A 26,509-nucleotide genomic window follows, 5' to 3' on the forward strand; every position below is an offset into this window, starting at 1 on the left:
TCCAAAGAAAGCTTCTAACCGATTCTGAGCAACACTATGGATAGTATCTCTAATGTAACATTATTATTATTGTGGGGTTTAATCCTTATGAAGAAGATGCAAAAAAGGAGCATCTCTTGTGTTACATGTCACGATAGAGTGGCAGCTCATAGTTGGCTTGATAATACTCTCTTAGTGAAGATATATAGGACATATCTTTATTTTTATTTGGTAAGCCAATATTTGATGAATTTTTTTTTTGATGTTTAGCTTATGTGAGATAATTTAATGTCATGATGAACTTCTTAATAAAATATTTTTTTATTATTGCGAAAATTGAATAACATAAACCAAAATAAAAAATCAGAACTAACGAAAACTTTGTCCCAATGAAGATTAGCAACAAATAGAAACTAAAATCATGCTACCCGTAAAAATGACAATGTGGAGAAGCCGACACAAGACCCATTCCAACAAGCAGAGAGAAACAAAAGCAACCCCCACCGGATAGAGGCACACCTGGCGTCTTCATTACGATGGGTCGATGGCTTAGATGTTATGCTATGTCGACACCATATCGGTTGGTGGTAACATTTCGTGGCGAGGCCCCTTCACGGCATCATCCACATTGTCTCGTGGAGGAGCTCCAAGCAATGCTCCTATGACGTGAGGGCAAGTCCATGAATGCTTTTCCAGGTCCGGTTCCACCATGCGCCGAACCTGTTCAAAGAGAGCTTGGAGCAAAACATTCTAGATAGTCTCCCTCGTAAACAATAGCATTACCAAATTCAATGCCATGATGAAATTCTTGTCTAAATACATTTTCTTGTTGTTGTGATCATTGGATACCATAACCTAAATACCAGCCGAATAACAGCTAACCAAAACCTCATCATCTCAACAAGCCAAAATAAGCAACAAACAGAAACGAAAATCATGGTACGGGTAAAAATGACAGCCTAGACTAGAAAAGCCGGCAGTGTGGGGCCCACCCCGACAAGCAGAGAGAAACAAAAGGTGGGCCCCACCGACTGACCTCACCTGCGCCTCCCCCAACGTTTCTCTCCCTATTTATGTCCCACACCCGCTTGTCTCTCTCTCCTCGTCTGTCTCCGCTCCCCATTCTCCACCATCTCCTCTCTCTCTCCCTGCCGGAGTCAGTCGGAACAAATCGAGCGAAATACCCGTAAAAATCCGGTCTTGGCGTGTTCCCCCGCTTCGAATCCGAGGCGATCTCGCCGCCGAGCCGCGTCCTAGGATCCAGTCTGTTTCCCCCAGCTCACATCTTCTTGTCGTTGGTCGTCTCGGAGCACACGGGTTGGGTGTGACTGTTCATCCGGCATTCTGGTCGGGTCTTGGTGGTCGGGCGTAGTTTGTCCGGTCTCCGGGAGAGAATCCTCCGCCGCTTGGTCCTGATAGATGGTGGCCAGGATGATGCGGTGGCCGCGCCCGCCGGCGGCGCGCAAGTTCCGCGTCCGGCTCGTCGTGCGCCGGGCGGAGGGTCTTCCCTCGCCAGCGGACCCCACGGAGCAGGAGCTGGAGGGGAGCGCCGCGAATCAGAGGGTCGCGGCGGAGGTGAGATGGAAGGGGCCGAGGGCGTCCGGCCTCAGCTCGCTGCGGCGCGCGGTGCGGCGCAACCGCACCCGGGGGGAAGAACTGGCCCCGGCCCCAGATGCCGCCGCCGCCGACGCATGCGAGGTTGGGGGCGCGGTGGCGTGGGAGGAGGAGTTCGAGAGCGTCGTGACGCTCGCGGCCGCGTCGCACCGGGAGGCGGCGGCGTTCCAGCCGTGGGAGCTCGCCTTCACCGTCTTCACCGTGAGCATCTCCCTCCTCTCCTGTTTCCTGGAACTCAATTGAATTCCTATTTTGCCCTGTTGCCAGTCGGTATCATCTGCTCAAATCTTTTTTTTTTTGGCGATCTGTTGAATCATCTAGTCTCTGGACCAATTGATGTTTTCCAATTGCTTGAATTGGGTATGTTTAGTTGCTGGATGCCAGTGGATATGAGTAGTGAAATGAAGAGTACTCTTAAATGAATATTAGTAGTTGCTGGATGCCAGTCCATCAACCATAACATGCAACTGTATTCTTGTTAATATGATAGTAACATTACATCTTGTGAAGATAGGCACCATCTTTATCTGCAACAATATTACGGGCTCATATGTTTGTTTTTCTATGTGAGCATACTTCTATCATAATTCAATGTCTTTTTCCCTCATCTTTTTCTCAGCTTGAGTGACTTCTGAAGATAGACACTCAAATAACCACTCCTCATCTTTTTCTCAGCTTGAGTGACCTCTGCAGAGAATCTGACCTGCCTTCTTTTTCTTTCCCTCGTGGCAGGATATGAACAAAGGCCCGAAGACTAAACCAACAATTCTGGGAACTGCTTCCCTTAGCCTAGCTGATTATGCAGCAGCAGCGGAAGAGGACATTGAGATAATTCTCCCCTTGTCTGTGCCATGTGGTACACCTGAGTATGCTCCATCACTCCATGTGAGTTTGTGATGTGAACAGCAAGCTCTAGTTAATAATTTTCCTTTTAATTGACGTCCGGTCTGACCTTGAAATCCTCTTGATCATTGCAGCTCACTCTGAGTATGGTGGAACTGAGAGCTCTTCAAGAAACCTCCGATGCTTCGCAACGATCTGCTGTTGCCACTCCGTTATCTCCATCGTCTTGTGATTCTCTACCTGGAGGAAAAGATGAGGGCTCAGTCATTAAGGCTGGGCTGAGGAAGGTGAAAATCCTCAAGGATATGGTGTCGACTCGAAGGTCCAAGAAGACGTTCCAGAGCGATGAAGGCAGTGATGATAATTGCTATGTTCACAGTGATGGTGCTGAATATCCATATGGTACTGAGCCTGTCGATGAAGATCTGGATGATAGAACACATGAAGATGAAGTTGGAGATCCAACCATCAGGAAGTCATTCAGTTATGGCTCTCTGCAGTCTGTCAACCATGTTGGTGGCCTAGTTCATGCACATGCAACGATTGATGGCGATCATGAGGACTGGGTCTATTATAGTCACCGAAAATCTGATGCCGGTTACCATGTAGAGGAGCCGCAGTCATCAACTGCTGAGCAAACTGTGTTGCCTGCTGCCAAGCGGAGTATCCTTCCTTGGAGAAAGAGGAAGCTGAGTTTGCGGTCATTAAAGGCTAAAGGCGAACCTCTGTTGAAGAAAGCAAATGGAGAAGAGGGAGGTGATGATATTGACTTTGATCGCCGGCTGCTAACACCTTCCAATGGATCAGAGGTACATTTTTTTCCTTTTTCATCTCATTGCATTGTAAAAAATAATCAGTATCCTGTGCTTGGCCAAGTACTTCTTCAAAGAGTGGCATGTTTGTATATCATAGAAATGTTTTTTTTTATGTCCATGACGTTGTTCTGAGCAATGCATCTACCAATTGCAGGGATCGAGTGAAAATGGATCAGTTAATGGTATGATGTCAGAATTTGGCGATGACAATTTTGTTGTGGGGAATTGGGAATCAAAGGAGGTGCTTAGCCGTGATGGCCACATGAAGCTTTCTTCCCAGGTGTTCTTTGCATCGATCGACCAGAGAAGTGAGCGAGCTGCTGGGGCTAGTGCATGCACGGCACTTGTGGCAGTTATCGCAGACTGGTTCCAAGCTAATCAGGATCTGATGCCCATCCAGTCGCAGTTTGATAACCTGATCCGTGAAGGATCACTGGAGTGGAGAAACCTTTGCGAGAACAAGACTTACCGAGAGCTTTTTCCTGACAAGCACTTTGATCTTGACACTGTCCTTCATGCCAAGATCCGCCCACTCACAGTCTCCCCTAGCAAGTCATTTATTGGATTCTTCCTACCTGAAGGGGCCGATGACATGAGAGGATTTGACTTCCTCAATGGTGCAATGTCATTTGATAACATCTGGGATGAGATCAGTCAGGCAGCGGAGTTCTCATCCAGTGAAAACCCTAACCTATACATAGTGAGCTGGAATGACCACTTTTTTCTCCTCAAGGTTGAGCGTGATGCATATTACATCATCGACACCCTTGGAGAAAGGTTCTATGAAGGGTGCAACAAGGCATACATTTTGAAGTTTGACGATAACACTACGATCCACAATGTATCTGGTGAAAAGAAAACATCCAGCCCTGACTCCAGTGGATCTTTGAAGGATTCTTCAGGGAGCTCCTCCAATGGGCAGGACAGCGAAGATGACATCGAAGAGAACATACTTGTTTCCAAGGGCAAGGAATCATGCAAAGAATACATCAAGAGTTTCTTGGCGGCCATACCAATCAGGGAGCTGCAAGGGGACATCAGGAGAGGGCTGATGGCATCAACACCACTGCACCACCGCATCCAGATCGAGTTCCACTACACCCAAGCATCCCCACAGGAGGCTTCCTCGCCCCCTCAAGCTCTCGCCATTGAAGCCCCTTTCGAGTTCTCCTGGCCTGATCCACCACCGGCCATGGAAGTGGCCCTAACACATGCGGTTGCTGTCGCATAGCTTGCCAGTTGCCACTACGTTGGCTGAGACCTGATGACATCCTGCTCGACATCAACTTGAAGAGCTTCTTTTTTTCCCTTGGGCCAGCGCATATGGAGGGAAACCTACTCAAAATAATTTGTTTCCATTTTTGTTTGTGCTCATCTAATGTCTAATATGACCTGCTAGTATAGGTGTCCCTCAAGGTAGCAGAGCATTTTCCCTGCATTTTGTACAAAGAGGCGATTGCTCCTACCTATCATGTATTAACCAACTGATTTCTGTAATCATGTGTAACCTTGTACTACTAATCAATGAGTAATGCCCTTATGTTAATTAAGTTTCTGCATGCAACTTCATGTGGTGCTGATTACCTGCCTCTGGAAGCAACTGAGTCTGTTCTGCCCAGAGAGTACTGTAGCTTCTTGTTGATGCGGTATTGCAGTATCGTCCAGGCACGTTGGATGATCAGAACCAACCTGTCACCAGTATCAAGTACATATTCAGTGAATGCGACACATGAAAATGTGGATGAAAAGCGTCCTTCCATCTTTTTCTGGGTCAGGCATGTGATACTGTTAACGACTGCTGTTTCAGCTGTTCTTTTTTTTGTGCACCCCAAATCTCCTATGTTTGGTTTTAGGGAATTTGCAGGGTAACTTCAAGAAAACATCAACATCTCAGTCTGAACTGTAATTTGCGACTTCTTTGGCCACATGCTGATTTTAAATAACTTCACTGCTAGAAAAACCTCTGATTTATCTGAATATAAAAAGCGCATTAGAAAAATCGCCATAGCTGTTCACACCTGGTCACACCATCATTAGCCCGGAATGATGTTACATCCCAGACGCGCATTACAGAGTACAGCTGCTAATCAGCGTCCACGATGCATGTGTTGCGCAAGGACAAGGAGTATAATTTTTATTTTCCCCTTGTTTTACATGTCTCTTTATTCGAATGTCCCCTTCACAATGTTTCTGGGGTTAAGCTGGCATAATAATATACACGTCTCTTTATTCAAATGTCCCATTCACAATGTTTCCTGGGCCTGGGTTAAAGCTGGCATAATGATATACTTAGACTACGACCTCTTGTCGAGTAACATGGGCATCAAGAACCATCAGATTCATTTGATGATGCAAATTAATTAGCAGAAAACTGAACTGCTGCCTTAGCTCATTTGATTAGAGAGTACACGAGAAAATCATGGCATTTCAAATTCAATTGGCATGCCTGGGAATTAGGTGCATCATAATCACTGGGCACAGGCTGCCGTCTAGCTGTACAAATGCTTCTCATGAAGCAAGCTTAGCAAGTTAGCACGTTCTGGGTATAAAACACCCCAGGTTTCAGGGTGAGTAGGACCAGACAGACAGCTGCTAGGTTCAGCTAAAAATGACTCGACTAAGGACACAGATCAGACACAAGCTCAGCAACTCCCCACATTGGCGCGTCATTCTGCATTCATTTCAATCATTGAAGGAATACGACGTAAGAACTGGGCACTGGATCCGGTATATAACCATGATAACTGAAACTAATTGTACTGTACTAAATCATACTCACCAGATACACAATGTCAAATGCCTCTGAGTAATCTTTCAGAGATTTCTCGATGTTAGTATTCCTGCAAAACCAGTTCTTTATCAGCTGATACATAATTCTGTAGGAACCTGGATAAGATATCAAACAGAGGGGCTTGCTTCCTAAAATGGGTTTGAATTTTTTTTATCTTAATGTTGATTAGTCACATGAAAGTCTCATGTGATCAAATTTTGGTTTGCATTGATTAAAGGAAAACAGTAAAAAAAACATGTGCTTCCTGTGATTGCTCACCTTTAATATTACCCCGAAGAAACTTTACAAGAGAAGACAGAAATTTCATGTCCAAGATTCTCCATAGATAAACTTAAACAGTATAACAGAGCTTGCAAAGTATCTAACTCTACAAATATGTAACTAAGTTCACACACCGAATCACATTTCCGTCAACAGAATAAGCTACTTTGAGATAAAATAGTCAAAACACAAATGGGCAAAAGTTCAGCAGAAAATTTGGGAACTATGTCATGGCTAAAGAAAATTGAGGATAATTTAAGCTAGAATTTGCCCTTAGGAACCTACAATAGAAAAATAAGATACACCAGAAAAAAAATGCATATAACCTAGTGATGTTTAGTAATTTACTCGGTCCATCGCAATCTTTACTATTAAATAGGAGTTGGTCGTTTGACACTCCACGCACTTTGATGGTCGTCATTGGAGTCATCATGTCCGTTCAATCTGATCTCACAGTCTCCGCTTCGTCCGATCATTTTTCCACTACTCCCCGCTTATGATATATGGAATCAAAGCGATTCTCAATCAAATTGCCATAATAGTATTTCCTTTCTGTACATCCGTAATAAGGCAAGCCATACAAAGAATGATATCATCAGATATTTGTTGCCAATCCCGCACAATCACGACTTTACTCTCCGCCCACAATCACACACGCTCTCCGCCCACGGTCGCCGCCTGGGAGTTTCAGAGCGCCCGCAGTTGCACCAGCTCCTTGCCGCCATCGTAGAGGAGCCTTAGATCGCTGGCCGGCGGTAGATGAATCGTGCTCTTCTCCCCTCTCAGCTCATCTTCTCTTTGGCCTCTCCGTCCCGAATTCCGATTCTGGAAAAGAGGAGTTTGTTCCAGACTGGATATGGGACGGGGGCCAGATGCATCTCCTGGTCCAGCGGGGACGTGCATCTTGGAGAGTCGGGCCTCACCCAGGCGCGCTCTGAGGCGGCGACGGTGACCACACCCTCTAGGACCCACGTCCTTGCTCCCATCGTCCTCCTCCATTGTGATGTCACGCCGTCGCATAGGTCGACAAAGAGGGCTCTGCTAGTGCGCTCTTCAGCCCGCGCTCCCGATGAAGCTCGAGTTGGGGACTCGCCTCTCCTTCGTCTTGATCTTCAGCGTCGTGTTTGTCGTCGACCGAGTGTTGATGTGGTGAGAAGCATGACGACAAGGGAGAAAGTCCCCTATATTCTACATCGCTTCCCGTTGAACGTCCGAAACTTTCTCCTTCGATTTTACTTGTCTAAATTTTAATTTCTTTGCGCGGGTTCATTTTGTGGCCGATGCAGCGATTTGAGGGAGATGGTGGGCCTTCTACGGCTGATCAAGGGCGGAGAAATCCAGGATGGACAGAAGATGTGCAAGAAGTTTATCGCCAGGTGCTGGTAACTATTTTCTTGGTGTTCACCTCCGAAATTGTTTGTGCTAGCGTTAAAAAAAGTAGCCTAATATGTGTGTGCTAATCTGACAGCTTCTTTCAGTCCAATTTCGTGCTGACGGTTTTGTCTGTAGACTTGTAGTGAATTATAGTTTGGCACTTTCTATTGTGCCATCTATGTTGTCGGCTGAATCTGTGACCTAGATTCGTTTGGTGATGCCTGTCGGATTTTGCATTCGAGCAATGATGTTACGATTTAGTGGGCTATGTATTTTGATGTCAAGTACAGCTTAGTTTTCAGCGAGTCGATTTTCCATTTGGCATGCTATAAAAATTCACCAGTTCATACTGAACTCTGTTACTTCATAACAGTTATTATATGAGACTCAGGTCAGCCTGTGCAACAGTTGCTGGTTTTGAATTTGTTCATGCGATACATGATTTGTTAAATCCAGAAACTCTTTGTGTTTTCTATGGTACTACACAAATTGTGAAGTTTGAAGCGCATAACCTTGCTGCTTTTTTTTCACTTTTCTCAACCTTACAGTGGTGCAACAGACTATGCTGAGAAGGAAAGGTAACCGCGTGTGAACTATGAATAGTACTCATAGTTACCAGTTGTCTCTTTGCAAGAACAATTATGCCTTACACCTGATCTGATTACTGAAAAGTAAATGTTCATATTAATTTAGGATGTAGGCTCGGTGTTTTATTTTCATGTGCAGGCACACATTTGCTGAAAGTACTGTCAAACACTTCCAAAGAGGTATTCACGCAAAATTCTTACAGTTCCTCAATTAATTTACTAATTTACATAAAACTGAAAGATGACATGTAATTTGCATTGCTAGCAGTGTGAAAGTTCATTGAACGAAGAGTACACCAAACTTCAAGAAGCATATGAAATGTTCTGTGAAGTAAAAGATGCACATCTACAGGCCTTCAAAGGTATGTCCAGTAAGATCTAGCCATCATTTTCCCATGGATTCTGCGGTATTGTGTGATGGTTGTTTCTTATTGGTCTCATCAGCTATATTTGAAATGTGGTTCTTGTTCCTTTATAAGTATACTTGAATCTGGTACAATAGAATTAAACATCAATTTTAGTTGAAAATTATTTACAATTTTACCTGGTAAAAAAGTGTGTTGTTCGGCTGCTGATTGTCAGCAACTCAACATATTAATTTGCATGATGCCCCATGAATACCTATGCAAGTCTTACTGCTTCTGCAAACATCAAGCACTTGCTGACTTGTTCACTGTCTTGCTATGCAGACCTACTCCACAAGTTGAAGTTGAGAAAAAGTTGAGCAGCATGAACACTACAGTAAGTACCTAGAGGACTGGCTTTCACTAAATTTTCTCCGCTGGTACGTTACCATCTGAATTTGCCTTTGATTATCCAGTTTGAGCAAATACAGGTTGTACTGCCGACCATATATTTCACTTTACCGTGTATTCTGCCAACAACAGTCTTTTGATGTTTGACATTTTCTTTCTACCAAATAGACAGTGTTGGGGCTGAATCTCTCAGCCCCTATCTTCTTCTTCCTGTAACTCTCGTGTCTCTCTTCTTCACCTCTGAATTCTAATCTCACTTTTGTCTCTATCACCTAGGACACACGCACACACACAGCCAAGGGAAGAAGAACAAGCTTTGCCGTGTCTGTCTCCCTTGGTACCATCAAATGCTACATTTTCACTTCTCTTCTCATTACCTAATAAACATGCTTTACAACCTTAAATAGACTGAGCCACGCTAGGCACTAACACCACGTACTAACTGAATACTAGCTACATGCACGGTCACGCCCACTACTTGTGCAGCTCCTCCTGACTTGTTCGTTCAGCTAACAAAGTGATGCATGCACTAACACACTCACCAATTCTCTCGGCTCCTAACTCATGGTCCAGCCGAACTAGGTCCGGCCTCATGCATTGCCACTTCACACGACCATGCCGCTTCGCACAGCGCTGCAGCTTCACTCTGCTATTGGCATCTCGCCTTGCTTGCCGCACCTCCTGGCAGCCCGGCATCTCGCCTCATTGACGCACCTCATCGAAGCTTCAACGACTAGATACTCCCTAGACCATCTAAGTTACATGCATAACAAAGAAAAGTAAATATGCAGATACATCATGACACGATTAGTGCTAACAGACATTGTGTAGAGAAGCTTATAAATTAGTGTTTGACATTTTTCTTCTCTACACGTTTGTGAATTTCTTTGCATATGTGCTTACAAGATTTTCTATATAACACTATCTTTATTATGATTTTTTCTTCTCGGATCACCTATGTTCATATAATTAACTTACAGTACTTAAAATTCATAGGATTTTGGAATAATGCATCAAGTAAACAATCCATGAAAATTAAAGACCGGACAAATATTTATAAAAAGAGAAAGTTAAAGGCCAGCCTACACATGTTAATTGGCATGCATTACTAATATACTCTCGTATATGTGGATAGGCTTGGACACGAGCTGGCTCGGTCCAACTCGGCGCGAGCCTTCAAAAGCCAAAGCTCGGTCTGGATATGCCGAGCCTGAGCCAGCTCGTCGCCACCGGCGAGCCGGAAAACTGAGCTCGGCCCGAGCTTTCCTCCAACTCGGTCCAGCTCGGTGCGGCTCGCGAGCTGGGCGGGGATGAGTCACTGACGGGTGGGTCCTCTTCTACGGCAGCTCAGTTCGGTCATCGTCGGCGACCTCCTGTGGCGGTGGCGCACGAGATGGATCGGCATTGTGGCGCGGCTTGGACGACGCTGTCCAGGCGTCATAAGTGTCGGTTAAAACTAAAATGTAGCATAATTTGACCTAAATGGGCTATGTTCAACGGACACATCAGAGGCAACGATGGACATTCCAGAGGCAACAGTTCAGCAACAACATCTCTTCCAACCAGGACCACCTACAGGATGTTGGAAGTACGAGCAGCCCTATCAGAAGGATGTTGGGGAGCTTGAAGCGATGGGCTAGCTAGATTTGTTGGGCTAGGTGGGATGAATACTAGTACGTGATTGCAGTAAACACCAAGGTTTGTGGCACTTGTTGCACAGCCTGCTGGATTCAATTCTACTTAACTCCATTACCATTTGGACGATATAGCAGTTTGCTCTAAATAAACGGCCATTTGTTTCACTTCTGCCTCGGGTTGTTATCTAAAAAGAAGACTTCATCTCTCTAAATCTTGTCGATACAATTTAGATCAGTAATTAACAATACATTTGTGTTTGGTGCAACAAAGTCTGGTGTTAGCTGCCAATAATTAACCCTGAAACAAGATTAATCAGGGCATTTGGGCTATTTGCAACTGATTATACAAAAATGTGTGTTTGCTGCGATTTTGTTTCTGGGTTTTGTCCAACAAGTTCCACAAAGCGTGGTGTTACCTGCAATTTTCTCATGCATCTATAAGCTCTTTTTCTTTAAATCTGCAGCTGAAGAAACATAAGTCAGGGAGTGTGGCCTCATGTTGTTCCAACAACAAAGAGGTTTGTTCCTTGTTCATTCACTGCACAAAACTTTAAGCCCTTTCTTCTTTTTGGGTTAATATGTTTCATCTTAGATATGTTTCATATTACCCTTTCTTCTTTTGGATTGCAATAAGAAAACTATACTTACTGTGATTTTTCCATAGTGGATTACAACAAAGATGTCAGGAGCAAGACATGTATGGACAACCGTAGAACACAACTATATGGTGGAATTGATGAGGGACCCTCAGACCCCACGGCTGACGGGGTATATCTTCTCAAACAACCCACAAAGTTTTACAGACCTAGCATAGAAGCCCAAATGTTCAACGATATGCTACATACGGCACACTCGCCAGAGGAAGCAGACACAGCTGCCCAAGATAAAGAGCTACTGCAACTTAGGTGCTGGTGTTGTCTGGGAGAGATCATAAACGAGTACTTATTAGCCGGAACAGCACTCGACCTTCAACTGAAACGCAATTGCTTCATCACATCTGCCAGAGAGAGCCGCCTAGCACTTTTTCCCACTTTATGTATGCATCAACCTCCAACGTCAATCCATCCACTCTGTCTCGATAATACCGCAACAAGTTTGTGATATGTTCAGGCAAAACCGGATCAGCCCAGCCAAGGCAAAACTTGTTTGACTAATCCGGTTTTGCCTGAACATATCACAAACTTGTTGCGGTATTATCGAGACAGACTGGATGGATTGACGTTGGATGTTGATGCATACAGAAAGTGGGAAAAAGAGCTAGGCGGCTCTCTGGCAGATGTGATGAAGCAATCGCGTTTCAGTTGAAGGTCGAGTGCTGTTCCGGCTAATAAGTACTCGTTTATGATCTCCCCAGACAACACCAGCACCTAAGTTGCAGTAGCTCTTTATCTTGGGCAGCTGTGTCTGCTTCCTCTGGCGAGTGTGTCGTATGTAGCATATCGTTGAACATTTGGGCTTCTATGCCAGGTCTGTAAAACTTTGTGGGTTGTTTGAGAAGATATACCCCGTCAGCCGTGGGGTCTGAGGGTCCCTCATCAATTCCACCATATAGTTGTGTTCTTCGGTTGTCCATACATGTCTTGCTCCTGACATCTTTGCTGTAATCCATTATGGAAAAATCACATTAAGTATAGTTTTCTTATTGCAATCCAAAAGAAGAAAGGGTAATATGAAACATATCTAAGATGAAACATAGTAACCCAAAAAGAAGAAAGGGGCTTAAAGTTTTGTGCAGTGAATGGACAAGGAACAAACCTCTTTGTTGTTGGAACAACAGGAGGCCACACTCCCTGACTTATGTTTCTTCAGCTGCAGACTTCAAGAAAAAGAGCTTATAGATGCATGAGAAAATTGCAGGTAACACCACGCTTTGTGGAACTTGTTGGACAAAACCCAGAAACAAAATCGCAGCAAACACACATTTTTGTATAATCAGTTGCAAATAGCCCAAATGCCCTGATTAATCTTGTTTCAGGGTTAATTATTGGCAGCTAACACCAGACTTTGTTGCACCAAACACAAATGTATTGTTAATTACTGATCTAAATTGTATCGACAAGATTCAGAGAGATGAAGCCTTCTTTTTAGATAACAGCCCGAGGCAGAAGTGAAACAAATGGCCGTTTATTTAGAGCAAACTGCTATATCGTCCAAATGGTAATGGAGTTAAGTAGAATTGAATCCAGCAGGCTGTGCAACAAGTGCCACAAAGCTTGGTGTTTACTGCAATCACGTACTAGTATTCATCCCACCTAGCCCAACAAATCTAGCTAGCCCATCGCTTCACTGAACATTGGTTTCTTTACTAACTCTGAATACCCATAATCACTACTCTGTGCCCGCCGCTGCCAGTTCTTTGGCTAGCCTACCGTGGCCGCCGGTGGTGTCGTACCCTCATTACAGGGGGAGATCGAGAGGAGGATGGAGCAGGGTTGGAAGAATTACCGTGGCCGCCGGTGGTGTCGTAGCCTTTTGGTTCCCCGCTCCCGATCTGTATTCTCTCTCCTTCTTCCTTGGCTCCGTGTCTTCATTGCAGAAGATATAGGGGGGAATTGAGGAGTAGTAGGAGGTACAGCTTGCGTGCGCCGGTGAGCTTGGCTGATGACGATGACGTAGTCACCGGAGGCCCTGTCCGACGGCAAGGTAGGACGCCCCGATCAGGCCCGCGGTTGTGGTAGAGCCCGAGTTCATCCGCCTCAAGCTCCCCAAGCAGAAGAGGGCGCAGGCTCCGTCCGTCCAGTTCCATGCGCTCGAGAACCTGTCCCTCTCCGGCTGCAGTGTCGACCTCGCCGTCCTGCTCCCGCGCTACCCGCGAGATGGTTGTCTCTAGGTAGGTTCTAGTTGCCGTTAGGTAGATGGTTGTCTCTAGGTAGGTTCTAGTTGCCATTAGGTAGATGGTTGTCTCTAGGTAGGTTCTAGTGGCCATTAAGTAGGTAGGTTCTGGTTGATGGCAACCTTGACAAACCCAGAGGCAACCGTCTACCTACTGGCAACTAGATATAACGAAATTCCTACAGGTTAACCTTTGGTTATTTAGGTTCGAACCCAAGCAATTGTATAAAAGCAACACAGGTCGTTATGGTTGCAACACAGCCCATTTCTCTACAAGAGCTTTGTCATCCGAAGACTTGAATCTGTGATGGGCTGTTGGGACTGCCGGGTGTGCTATTACCTGCTGGATATATGCCTAAGATTATGCTACTTATTATTATATTTTGGTCTTGTTAGTTCTTTTTTGATTTCTCTGTTGCTGCCGTGCTGCAGATCACAAATATCGCAGTATCGCACCCTTCTGATAGGGCTGCTCGTACTTCCAACAGGGCTACTCGTACTTCCAACATCCTGTAGGTGGTCCTGGTTGGAAGAGACGTTGCTGCTGAACTGTTGCCTCTGGAATGTCCATCGTTGCCTCTGATGTGTCCGTTGAACATAGCCCATTTAGGTCAAATTATGCTACATTTTAGTTTTAACCGACACTTACGACGCCTGGACAGCGTCGTCCAGCCGCGCCGCAATGCCGATCCATCTCGTGCGCCGCCGCCACAGGAGGTCGCCGACGACGACGACGACCGAACTGCAGCTGCCGTAGAAGAGGACCCACCCGTCAGTGACTCATCCCCGCCCAGCTCGCGAGCCGCACCGAGCTGGACCGAGTTGGAGGAAAGCTCGGGCCGAGCTCAGTTTTCCGGCTAGCTGGCTCAGGCTCGGCATATCCAGACCGAGCTTTGGCTTTTGAAGGCTCGCGCCGAGCTGGACCGAGCCAGCTCGTGTCCAGGCCTATATGTGGACACACTATTCCTTTCATATGAATGGTTCCTTTTTAGATCATTGCGAGCATAGATGAACTTATAAATTAATTTTCTGTAGAAAAATCACATGCCAAGAGTGCTATGTGTTGGGAGACAATGACGCTTGAAGATGCTAAAAGTAACTCAAAGAATTACTTATTGCACCACAGTTCCTGCACTCAAAATAAGCTGAGATAGGATCAATCAGTGTGATATGCATCCATTTGGCATATTTACACGTGTAACCTAGCTCAGCCTCCGTCTTGGCTAGCTAATTACAGCAGCACTGCTAGCGCGTTTACTGTTGTTGGTGATGCTGATAGTGGTGGTTCAGAGCTACCTAAGCATGGAGGCTGGTGGCATGGGATTATCTCTCTATTATGTGCAACAACAACGGTCGGCCTTGAGTGGTATGTAACATGTTTGGAGCCTTTTCAATCTAAGTTATCTTCGCAACTAGAACCAATTAATTTCAAAATTTATCTTTGTTGATATATTCGGGCAAGAAATATGTAACTTTTTAGTTCTTAATTTTAGTAGCGATGTTACAAGAGAGTTAAAGTGGAAATAGTGCACGCATTTTCTCAGAAAACTTAGTACCTTGAACTTTGAAAGCATCTGCCATTGATCTGATATTACATGACATGATTGATTAGCACATAACTGTGGCCAGAGAAATTGTGGCTCGTTTACAAGCCAGGTAATAATTTTGGGGGCATAATTTTTAGCAGCAAAAGGGCAGCACATATATGATCTAATATGGTTGCACGAGTAGTATACATTAATAATAGCGAAGCTGGGGAAACGATCAAAAGGTGAGTTGCACACATCTTTCAGAGCTAGGCCACCACTCTGCAGCGAAGAGGAGCAATACCCTGCTGATGTTAATTAAAACAAGTTCTATGACAACTTTTTACTACAGAGTAAAATAAATTGGTAGGAAAAAATGCTCATAGGCTGGTGTGAGTTGTATAACACTTAGAATGTTTAGGGCCAATGGTGGATTCTCTCAGGTATTTTAGTGAGAGGTATCGGGCTGACAATCTTTCCTTGGAATATTAAATATGCTGCCATATTAGATATTCTTCTATTCTTTTTGAAAAGAAAAGGATTTTCCTTGAATACTTGATACATATGTGCCGCGGATGGATTCAAACTGCAAAAGCTTCCCTTCGGTAAAAGAGGCATTGATGTTGAAATAATGATTAATATGGTATTGGGTACCACCGGAAACTTTATATGTATTATTTTTGCATGTCATAGAACAGATATTGATGACCCGTGGCAACGCACGGGCATACAACTAGTAGCTAAGTAAATTTCAGTATCAGCGAGAGTTGTCCAAATGTGACAGGAATAAAAATGACCAAATCCATCGAATACATGTGACAGGAATAAAAATCCTGTGTGGTTATTCTTAATATGGTAAAAATAGTAATTCCTGGGTCGCCGCTAACTTTGAATGAAGCAATCGAAAGACAGGCTAATGGGGAAGTTACTTACAGGAACCCAGCAGCAATCCTGTTCTCGTAGTTTAAACCATCAGACATTCCCAGGTCCCCAATGTGATCTCCAAGTAGCAGCACGTTAGTCCTCTTTTTCACCAATGAATAGTCATCAGTACATCCATTCGGATCTCCCAGACTATTGTGTACTGGAGCTGCCATGTCCAAGGAATGCTCATTTTTGTTCAGAACATGGATTGTCTTCCCTGCATTAGACGTCGTTTAATTTATATGAGGTAATGAGAAGATAATCTGGTAGAACCAGCAAGTCTATCCGGTCTAGGGCAGAGGTTGTAGGGGAAGGAAGGGGCGGCGTGCGTGCGGAGGCGAGAGCGCCGTCGCGCGGGCTGGAGGAGGGCGGCGGCGCTAGGCAGAGGCGGCGGCTAGGGTTTGGACTCCGACTCCTTGAGGAGTCGGCAACAAAATATGTTTATTGCTTCCTTGATTGTGGTCGATTACAACTTGCTTATATAAGAGAAATTTGCTAATTGGGCTAAGCCCCTAACTAAGCCTGGCCGGTGGGCTCCTCCGGCGGTAGACCAAACCGGTCATAACATCTCTCCCCGCCTGCGCAAACAGCTCGTCCTCAATAATGCTGCTAGAACTCATCACGTGGTTCCCAAGTCGCCTCCTCAGCCGGAAGTCCCTCCCACTGCACCAACAAGTGCCAAACATCACGACGCAGCTGGGCTCGCAGCACCTTGGCCGGGCTGGGAAGCAAGCGGCCATCTGCCGTCGGCGGAAGTGGTGGAGTGGCGTCCGGCGGCGTGCCATGGTAGGGCTTCAGCAGCCCCACATGGAAGACGTCGTGAATGCGCGCCCCGGCGGGCAGCTGAAGGCGATACGCTAGGGTCCCAATACGCTCCAGGATGATGAAGGGCCCCTCATAGCGAGGACCAAGCTTGCGCTTCGCCCGCGGGTCCAGGGACTGGTGGGAGCGGTGCAGGAGGCGCAACCACACCCACTCGCCCACCGCGTACTCCACCTCGCGATGGCGGCCGTCATAGTAATGCTTGGCGATCTGCTGAGCCTGAATGAGACGCTGCCGCACCTCGGCGAGCATCTCGTCCCTGGTACGGATGAGCGCGCCGGCGGCCTCCGTTCGCGCCGTCGCCGGGTCCACCGGCAGAATGGGTGGAGGTGGCCTGCCGTAGACCACCTCGAACGGCATGGCGTGCAGGGCGAAGTGGTATGAAGTGTTGTAGCAGAACTCCGCCCACGCAAGCCAATCCACCCAAGCACGAGGACGATCACCCGTAACACAGCGCAAATACATGGCGATCACCTTATTGACCACCTCGGACTGGCCGTCTATCTGGGGATGGAACGCCGTGCTGAACCGGAGTTTGACCCCCGCCATGCGGAAGAGATCCCGCCACACATGCCCGGTGAACACCGGGTCCCGATCACAAACGATTGATGAGGGAAACCCGTGTAGGCGGACGATGCCGTCGAAGAAGGCGCGGGCCACCGACGAGGCGTGTAGGGATGACCGAGCGGGATGAAGTGGGCGTACTTGGAGAAGCGGTCGACCACCGTGAGGATGACGGACTTGCCCCCCACCTTAGGGAGGCCCTCGATGAAGTCCATGGAGATGTCGGCCCACACCTGCGACGGCACATCGAGCGGCTGCAACACGCCGGCTGGTCACAAAGTCTCCGTCTTGTTGCGTTGGCATGTCTCGCACGAACGCACCCAATCCTGGACCATAGCCTGATCGCCAGGGACGTAGAAATCGGCGCGGAGGAGGTGGAGGGTCTTTTGGACACCATCATGGCCCGCGGAGTGAGCCAGCTCAGCACCTGATGACGGAGGTCGTCGTGGTCGGGTACGAACACCCGACGCCCATGGAGAAGGAGCCCGTCGACGAGGCACCATGGGTCGTCCAGCTCACCCGCGACAAGCTGCTGCCGCAGAAGCTGGGCATCTGGTGCGGTCATGGTAGCCTGACGTATGAGGTCGAAGAGGGCGAAGGAGGGTCCCGAGCGGATGCAGAGCAGCCGCCCCTCCGAGGCGCCCTCGGCAGCGTCCGGGTCGGCGTCGCGGCGAGACAGGGCGTCGGCCACGGTGTTGAGGCGCCCAGGACGGTACTCCACCGTGAAGTCGAAGCCGAAGAGCTTGCTGATCACACTGGTGCTGTGGCACCGTCGACAGTCGCTGGTCCAGGAGGAACTTAAGGTTGTAGTGGTCCGTGCGCACGCGGAACGAGCGCCCCCATAGGTAGGGTCGCCAGTGGCGCACGGCCTGTACCAAGCCAATGAGTTCCTGCTCGTACGCCGCGAGCTTGAGGTGACGTGCAGCGAACGGCCGGCTGAAGTAGGCGAGCGGCCCGTCGCCCTGGTGTAGGACAGCGCCGAACCCCGCTCCCGAGGCGTCGCAGTCGACGATAAACGGCATGTCGAAGTCCGGCATCTGGAGGACGGAGCCCGTCGTAAGGGCCCCCTTGAGGGCCTCAAAGGCAGCGGTAGCCTCGTCGTCCCAAGCGAAGGCATCACGCCGCAGCAGGCGCGTGAGTGGCGAGGCGATGAGGCCAAAATCCCGGATGAACTTCCGGTAGTATCCGGCGAGGCCCAGGAACCCGCGTAGGGCGCGCGGGGAGTGCGGCGTTGGCCAGGCGGCGACGGCCGCCACCTTGTCCGCATCCATCGCCACCCCGTCGGCGGAGATGACGTGACCGAGGTAGGCCACCGAGGTCGTCCCAAACGAGCACTTCGAGCGCTTAAGGTGAAGTCGATGCGCTCGAAGCTCGTTGAAGACGATGGCGATGTGCTGCAGGTGCTCCGCCCATGAGGTGTTGTAGATCAAAATGTCATCAAAGAAAACCAGCACAAAACGGCGTAAGTATGGGCGGAGGACGTCGTTCATCAGGGCCTGAAAGGTGGCTGGCGCGTTGGTGAGGCAGAAGGGCATCACCACGAACTCGAAGTGGCCATGATGTGTCCGGAACGCCGTCTTGGCGATGTCCTCCGGGTGCATGCGCACCTGATGATAGCCCGAGCGAAGGTCGAGCTTGGTGAAGAACCGCGCCCCGTGGAGCTCGTCGAACAGCTCGTCGACCACCGGGATCGAAAACTTGTCCTTGAGCGTCAGGGCGTTGACGGCGCGGTACTCGATGCAGAAGCACCACGTGCCATCCGATTTGCGCACAAGCAGCACCGGTGCGGAGAACGGTGACGTGGATATCCTGATGATGCTCGACCCTGGCAGGAGGTGGATACGGTGGTCGCACGCTCGTGGGGGCGGCAAAGTCTGCGGCTCCTCGAAGATGTCGCCGTGCTGCTGCAGGAGGTGGGTCAGGAGGGGGTGCTCGGCGTCGGCGTCCGGAGACGAGCTGAAGCTGAGGGGCTGGAGCGGCGCCCCCGATGCCCTCCCAACAGATGTGGCGGCCCTGGCGCCAGAACGTCATCGTCAGGGCGTCGAAGTCCCAAAGGATGGGACCGAGCGTCCGCAGAAAGTCGATGCCAAGGATGAAGTCGAAGCAGCCCAAGTCGATGCCGGCGCACGTGATGGTGAAGTGCTCATCGCCGATGGTGAGGGGCACGTGCTGGGCCAACCCGTGGCAGTGGAGGCGGTCACCATTGGCCATCGTCACGCGTAGGTGATCCCCACCCGTCGGCTGTAGCGCGAGGCGGCACATAGTGGCGGCGGGGAGGAAGTTATGCGTGGAGCCCGTGTCCAACAACGCCACTAGGGTCTCGCCGTGGATCGTGACCGGTAGCAGCATCGTGCGCTCGTGGCGGATGCCGGCGAGCGCGTGCAGGGAGACGACGAAGGCCGTGGCGGCCGCGGGGGTCAGCTCGGCCGGCTCGACCGTCGCGGCGGTTGTCCCGGGTGTCGCGTCCACCTCGTCTACGTCGACTGTCTCCAGGTAGAAGAGGCGCGGGCACACGTGGCCGGGCGTGTAGTTGTCGTCGAAGTTGAAGCAGAGCCCAAGGCGGCGGCGCTCGAGCTGCTCCACCGGGGTGAGTCGACGGAACGTGCGAGTAGCCACGGGGGCGGGGCTTGCCGGCCCTGGCGGGGTGGGGCGGGCGACGGCCGCGGTCAGAGAGGGAGGCCGAGCGGGGCGTCCACCACGGGCCAGGGGTGCCTGCTGAACCGCCTGGGCGCGACGCGCATAAGCGCGCGCGTAGTGCATCGCCGTCTGGAGGTCCTGCGGGGCCTGGAGTTCCACGTCCACGCGGATGTGGACGGGGAGGCTGCCAATGAAGAGCTCGGCGCGCTGCTGCCCCTTCACCACGGGCGCATGGCATGCGAGGGCCTGGAAGCGGTCGGCGAAGTCCTAAACCGTGGTGGTGAAGGCCAAACGCCCGAGTTCCGCCAAGCGACTGCTGCGAATCGGGGAACCGAAGCGTAGAAGGCAGAGCTCGCGGAAGCGGTCCCATGGGGGCATGCCGCCCTCGTCCTGCTCGAGGGAGTAATACCATGTCTGGGCGGCGCCGCGGAGGTGGTACGAGGCGAGCCAAATCCGGTCCGAGGCGAGGGCGCGCTGCCCTCGAAAGAACTGCTCGCATTGATTGAGCCAGTTGAGGGGGTCCTCGACGCCATCGTACGTGGCGAAGCCGAGCTTGGCGTAGCGTGGGGGGGTTGGGTCGGCGGCGCCCTGGCCGGGGTACTCCGCGCGGCCAGCGGAAGACTACGCAAAGCGCGAGTATGCCGGCTCCGGAAAGGAGGGCCTCGGAGGGTCCCCTGCGGTCGTGTAGACGGGAGGAGGCACCGGTGCGGACGAGTAGACGAGCGGGGGCTCCGTCGCGGTCACCCGCGCCGGAAGCCGGGAAGGCGACGACGGGAATGGCACCCGCTGGATGGGGACGCCCTGGGACAGCGAGGCGGGCCCGGTGCTGGGGGCCGGCTGCCACGACGACCACGGTGGTGTGGGTGGCGAGGCCGGGGGCGGGGCGGGCACGCCTTGGGAGGCGGGAACGCCGGCGCGACCGAGTAGGCGTTGAGGGCCGGCGGCGGCGGTGTGGTCATCCCCGAGTGCCAATCGTGTACGGGCGGATGCCTTGGACCGCGATGGCGAGGTCGTGGATGGCCGTCGAGACCTCCTGCTGCGAGAGAAGGGGAGCGACTTCGGAGGGCGCTGCCATGGATGCCGCGGCTCCCGTGGAGGGCGGCGGCTGCGAGAGCGGCGGGGCGGGAGGCGGCGGGGTGGGCGGCGCGGCTGTGGTGGTGGTGGCCGGCGAAGACGACATGACCGAACGAGGACAATCTGATACCAAATTGGTAGAACCAGCAAGTCTACCCGGTCTAGGGCGGAAGTTGTAGGGGAAGGAAGGGGCGGCGTGCGTGCGGAGGCGAGGGGGACGGCGGCAGGGCGCCGTCGCGCGGGCTGGAGGAGGACGGCGGCGCTAGGCAGAGGCGGCGGCTAGGGTTTGGACTCCGACTCCTCGGAGTCGGCAACAAAATATGTTTATTGCTTCCTTGATTCTGGTCGATTACAACTTGCTTATATAAGAGAAATCTGCTAATTGGGCTAAGCCCTAATCTGCTAATTGGGCTAAGCCCCTAACTAAGCCTGGCCGGTGGGCCCCCTCCGGCGGTAGACCAAACCGGTCATAACATAATCAAAGTGCATATTTGACATAAACAAGCAATTCATTGGTTAAAGCAAGTTTGGAAAGATTGACAGAGATACACAAATTACAAATCAAAGGTCATCTTAAACAAAGGTCCAATTATACAGTCAAGTAACAGTGTATCCCGTACTTCAAAATTTTAGAGATTTCACATGTCACATTTTTTTCATAAATTATTGAATTTGCTAAGTGTATGGCAACTGCATGAAACTAGAATTCTATTGTGAGTTGGACATTATCAACATTTATCCTGCATTAGCCTTTGGTAGAAACAATTTGTGAATCATCAACACTTCGTATGGATTAAAAATCACCTTTAAATTCTACAAGACGACCCTCTTCATTAAATACCATCCTATTGGACACAATCTTGATGTTTTTGAATGATCGGTGGAGTTTCTGTCGGAAGACCTAAAAGAGGGAGCAGGAGTGTCATATGCAACAAAGTTCATTTTAACATTACCATTCTTTTTTAGAACTTACCTCCTCAATTATGTCTGCAAGTCCAGCAGAAAATACCAACACTGGAATATCTCTAGCCTGAAAATTACATTAAAGGCTTTATCAGACACTTACGTCTTAATGGAATATGACATTTATAAGATTTTACTAGAATATAATCATAAAAGCAACTAATTGTTCTTTATCTCCCGAAAATGTTGTAATCACAGGTAAGCCAACTCGACCTACTAATAATATCACTTCATTCCTAACATATGTGAAACTAACAAACATATGATAATTCATCCGGTAAAAAAGACTGAAGAGGTAAAAAAACAAGAAGCACACCAAGGAAACATATATAACATAATCATAATTTCAGATCTCTTATTTTTATATGAATGTTCCCATTATGCTGTTGGGATTATTAAATGCTTGGAATAGCTTGACCAGGATGACTAGCTTACTTCTCAAATTTGAAGTCAAACTTGATGAAACATGAGAAGAAGATGAATTCCAGAAGCACAAACGCAGACTATAAATCTTTTTTTGATCAGCAAACACATGCTCAAGCAATTATGAGCTCTACAAAAAAAAAAACCAAAATGGTCACCCAAATGCTTTACAAACGGGAGTAATATTGGGTGCCTTCCTATTTGACAAATCCATCACGGGGATAGAAACCAAATTAAAAAAGTGATGAAACACAATAATATAGGTACCTACCAGGGCTTAATCAGTACCAAAATAACCAGGGAAAAAAGTTACTACACACGATCCGAATGCTTATCCCCCTTTGTCAGAAAACTTGAACTGCTAAGCGAACATGAGAAAAGAAAATAAAACCTCCAATAACTCAAACAGTTCCACCACTCCATCTCGAAAAGCAATTGCAGCATCGGCCACCGATTTCTTTATAGCTTCTTGTGTGAGCCCCCCTTCAATAAGAAGAGCATGAGTCTTCCCCCACCTGTAGCAAGTAATGACATCAGAGCATAAGGTACACTTACTATCTAATTGAGATGTATATTATATTCAAAAGTGAAAGCAGGGGTAATCCTAGGCAGCTGATGAATGGCATGAACACAAAGCATCAAGAAAACTACCATAAGAAACATTTTCATTTCTGTTGTAAACGGTGTCGTATATATAGATAGAAATACATATAACTTATTTGTGCTTTTCTTATAGAATTATTTGTGAAACTGATGGCACATGAATTGGCTTCTGCTAACTAATAGCGAGAATTCAAAATAGTATGCAACAAGGATACGATAAGCTAATATACCTTATGAACTATGTGGGTAACAACTCACAAGGAAGCTACGCTATATAGAATGACCAATGTACATTCACCATCACTTGACAGCAAGAGACTTCTGAACTAAACAACAATGATTTTCCATGTTATGGTCCCAATTTAAATGTCTGTACTAAACCAATAGAAATGAGTAAACCAATATGTTCACCGGTTCACCGTAACAAAATGGTATATCCGACCCACATTGCAAGGTGGATATAAACTGAAGGAAGGTTTTCTACCGGTGTCCGGTGCTTACCATTCTTCCATGAGGATTGCCTTCTCCGGCAGCGGGATGTCGGGGTTGATCTCGATGGGGTGGTAGTGCTCGAACAGCGCATCCCTCTTGGCGTCGAACTCTTCGTTCCCCTGCTTCAGCAGCCCATGGCTAGCTACGACCACAGATACACACACATACCATCAGAACACTTCAACCCCGCCATCAAGCTTCCATGTCCGAAGCAAAATTAGCAGAAATGAGGAGCATACTCTGGCCGCGGGAGCCGTCGTACCAGTACCGAGTGAGCGTGCCGTCGAAGTCGGCAATGACCTACACCAGCGGAAGGCCCTAATTAGACCGTAACAAGATATAGAAGAGGCGGTGAGATTGGCTAGGAAACGGACCTGCAGCTTAGCTGCGCCGGCTGCGCGGATGGCGGCGACCTTGCGAGCGAGGGCATCGGCGTCGGCGACGACGGACTCGGGGGGTGTCCTGGTACTGGAGGAGGACATGGATGCTGGGAGGAGAAGCGAGAGGCGGCGCCCGAGGTGCGGAGCGATGGGCGGCGGGGTGGTAGGGTTCCGGCGGCGAGGGGCGCGGGAGAAGAGGCGTCGGAGGAGACGGGACGGGGATGGGGAGAGGAACGGTGGGCTCGTCATGGGCCGCATTTTGAAACGGTGGGCCGGAGAAGACGAACCTATCTAATCTCTAGGGATGTAACAAAATCGCCATCTTGATTCTTAATCTGTCCGTGGTGTGGCGACAGGATGATGTCGTCGGCGACGGCGTCGCTGCGCCACCTCCTCCGCCTCTCCGCCCGCCACCGTCTCCTCAGCCTCCGCACCCGCCGCCTCCTCGGTGCCTCCTCTTGCTCGACGTTGGGCCATAGCAACCATTGCTCTTCGGATGCAGGGTTGTCCGGAGGAGATGGGTCCTCCTCCCTCGCGCCCGCGCGCCCCCTATCCTCCGCTTCGCTGAAGCATTTCCTTAGCTGGGCCTTGTTCGCGGCCCAATTATTTGACAGCCGCTTTGTTCCTCGCGGGATGTTTCTCTTGTTCTATTTAGTTCCAGGCCTTGTTCCTTCGTTCCCGGGCCGCGTTTCCGCGCGTTTGGGCTGCTGGTGCTAACCATGGTGGCGGCTCGGTATATAAACTGGTGGGATTTCGTCTAAAGTTTCGAGGTGGGACTATTTTCCTTCGCTCGTACCGGTTCGTTCGATGGTTTGCGGGATGTTTCGCTCTGACCGTTGACCTGATCGGTGGGACCAGACCGTACGCGCGCGGGTTGGATGGTTGGCTTCTGCGTTGACTGGACCGCGTGGCGGAAACAATATAACGAAAGAAATGGAACAAAACAAGAGGTAAAATTGTTCCAACGTCCAGGAACAAGTAAGCCGTAAGAACTAGAACTAGTAATTGTTCACACATTGGAAAAAAGGGTGACGTGGCCTTTTCAGATGAAGACCATCCAGCAAAGATCACAGGAACAGAACTTTACATAGAAGATGTGCACCAATAATTTCGGGAATAATTCCATGGATTACTGGAAAGTATAATTGCAGGAAAATGCGAAAAAAAAATAAAAATATGGTAAATAAATGTCCAGGATCTTCCTGTTCTTCATCCTTGCTGCTATGTAGAGAAGTTGGTGTGAAGCTCTCAACATTTTGGGGAAACCTGTGAATTAAGAAAAACAATTTGAAGATAAATGGAGCGGTTTAAAAATGGGATAAATTTGGTAATAAATAATTATTTGAATAAATCTGGAATTAGAAGAAAATTCACTGATTACTTTTTTTTTGCGACAAATTCACTTATTACTTGTACACCCTCACCTATATCAATCACATGGTATAGTAGTATTTTAACACAGTATACATAAGCATAGCGTCACGGGTATGAACATAAAAAGGAAGAGGGATATAAAGAAATCATACATTCATTGAGATGAACTCCTTGATCCTCTTGCTTTGTTTTGCTAAGTTGTACTGATTAGTAACAAGTTGGAAAAGAAGTTTCCTTTTGATAGCAGGTAAGTCTTCCTTTAGATCAGAGAGAAAAAGTATTATAAAAAAGTGCAGTTTAAAATGTGTGATATAGTACTAGAAAAGAATGCAGTTTAAAAATCTATTAAAAAAAGTATTCTGGGAAATCTTTACTAACACTTGAGAATGAAGGCACTTCGAAACCATTGTATGTCAGCATGAAGATAAGGATGAAGAAACCCGAATCATATCTATGGGTTAGAAATAAATATATTAGCTTGAGAAACAACATAAACATGTAATTAAAAAAGAAGAAAAGATCAAGAAATTAAGAGAATTGGAATTCTTACTTGAAGTTTTGTTTGGGTACAGACACAAATCTCACTTTAAAGTGGGAAATGTTGAAATTTGGACAATGTGGGTAAGCAAACATGAACAGTTCTTTGAAGTTATGCACAACTGCATCCATTGTAGGTATTAAGTTATCTGCATTTTGAGCTGGAATGAGGACATCAAAGTACTTGTCCATAAAATTAGCAGTAACAAGGAACCACTGCTTGTTTATAGGACAAGGTATGTGTACCTAGAAAAAACAAAATGAAACATATAAAAACACAACTTCAGTGCAGTATTGCAAGAAAAATCAAAGCCTTTCAATCCCAAAGTTGGGGTAGGCTAAATATATAAGAACAAATCGAAACAAATAAAAACATTTGAGAATGAAGGCACTTCATAAAAGTGTTCTTCGTCTCTGTACTCACCAAAGCAGCATGCTCGAGTCTGAATCCGACCACTGCTTCTGTTAGTAGTTTTTTATAAAGCTCGCAATCAAGATCTGGATCCATTAGTAGTTCCTATGAGGACATGCAGAAAAGAATTAAATGAATTAAAAGTGGAATGCTTGAAGTATTCTGCCATGAAAATGATTGAATAGGATATTATTTGCGTGAAGCAAACTTACTGCAGTTTCAGTAGATGTGATATGCTTCAAGCAAGCAATTTTTTCACTGCATTTATCTTTCATCTTTTGATCATTGAG

General features: G+C 48.1%; 2 protein-coding genes across 2 annotated transcripts; one reads left to right on the top strand and one right to left on the bottom strand.

The window, feature by feature from the left end:
• Positions 1–1,073: 1,073 nt before the first annotated feature.
• Positions 1,074–4,801, top strand: LOC127302986 (uncharacterized). Its single transcript, XM_051333722.2, has 4 exons — positions 1,074–1,794; positions 2,326–2,478; positions 2,571–3,245; positions 3,406–4,801. The coding sequence occupies exons 1-4, from the start codon at positions 1,399–1,401 to the stop codon at positions 4,480–4,482; spliced, it is 2,301 nt and encodes a 766-aa protein (XP_051189682.1). The 5' UTR covers positions 1,074–1,398; the 3' UTR covers positions 4,483–4,801.
• Positions 4,802–5,662: 861 nt separating this feature from the next.
• Positions 5,663–24,233, bottom strand: LOC127302987 (uncharacterized). Its single transcript, XM_051333723.2, has 9 exons — positions 23,891–24,233; positions 23,756–23,816; positions 23,526–23,658; positions 22,813–22,936; positions 22,009–22,065; positions 21,840–21,936; positions 15,948–16,155; positions 6,031–6,091; positions 5,663–5,922 (listed from the first exon to the last, which is right to left on the bottom strand). The coding sequence occupies exons 1-9, from the start codon at positions 24,152–24,154 to the stop codon at positions 5,869–5,871; spliced, it is 1,059 nt and encodes a 352-aa protein (XP_051189683.1). The 5' UTR covers positions 24,155–24,233; the 3' UTR covers positions 5,663–5,868.
• Between the last annotated feature and the right edge of the window lie 2,276 nt (positions 24,234–26,509).

The sequence above is a fragment of the Lolium perenne genome, chromosome 4, assembly GCF_019359855.2.
Source record: "Lolium perenne isolate Kyuss_39 chromosome 4, Kyuss_2.0, whole genome shotgun sequence".
NCBI classification, from domain to species: Eukaryota; Viridiplantae; Streptophyta; class Magnoliopsida; order Poales; family Poaceae; genus Lolium; species Lolium perenne.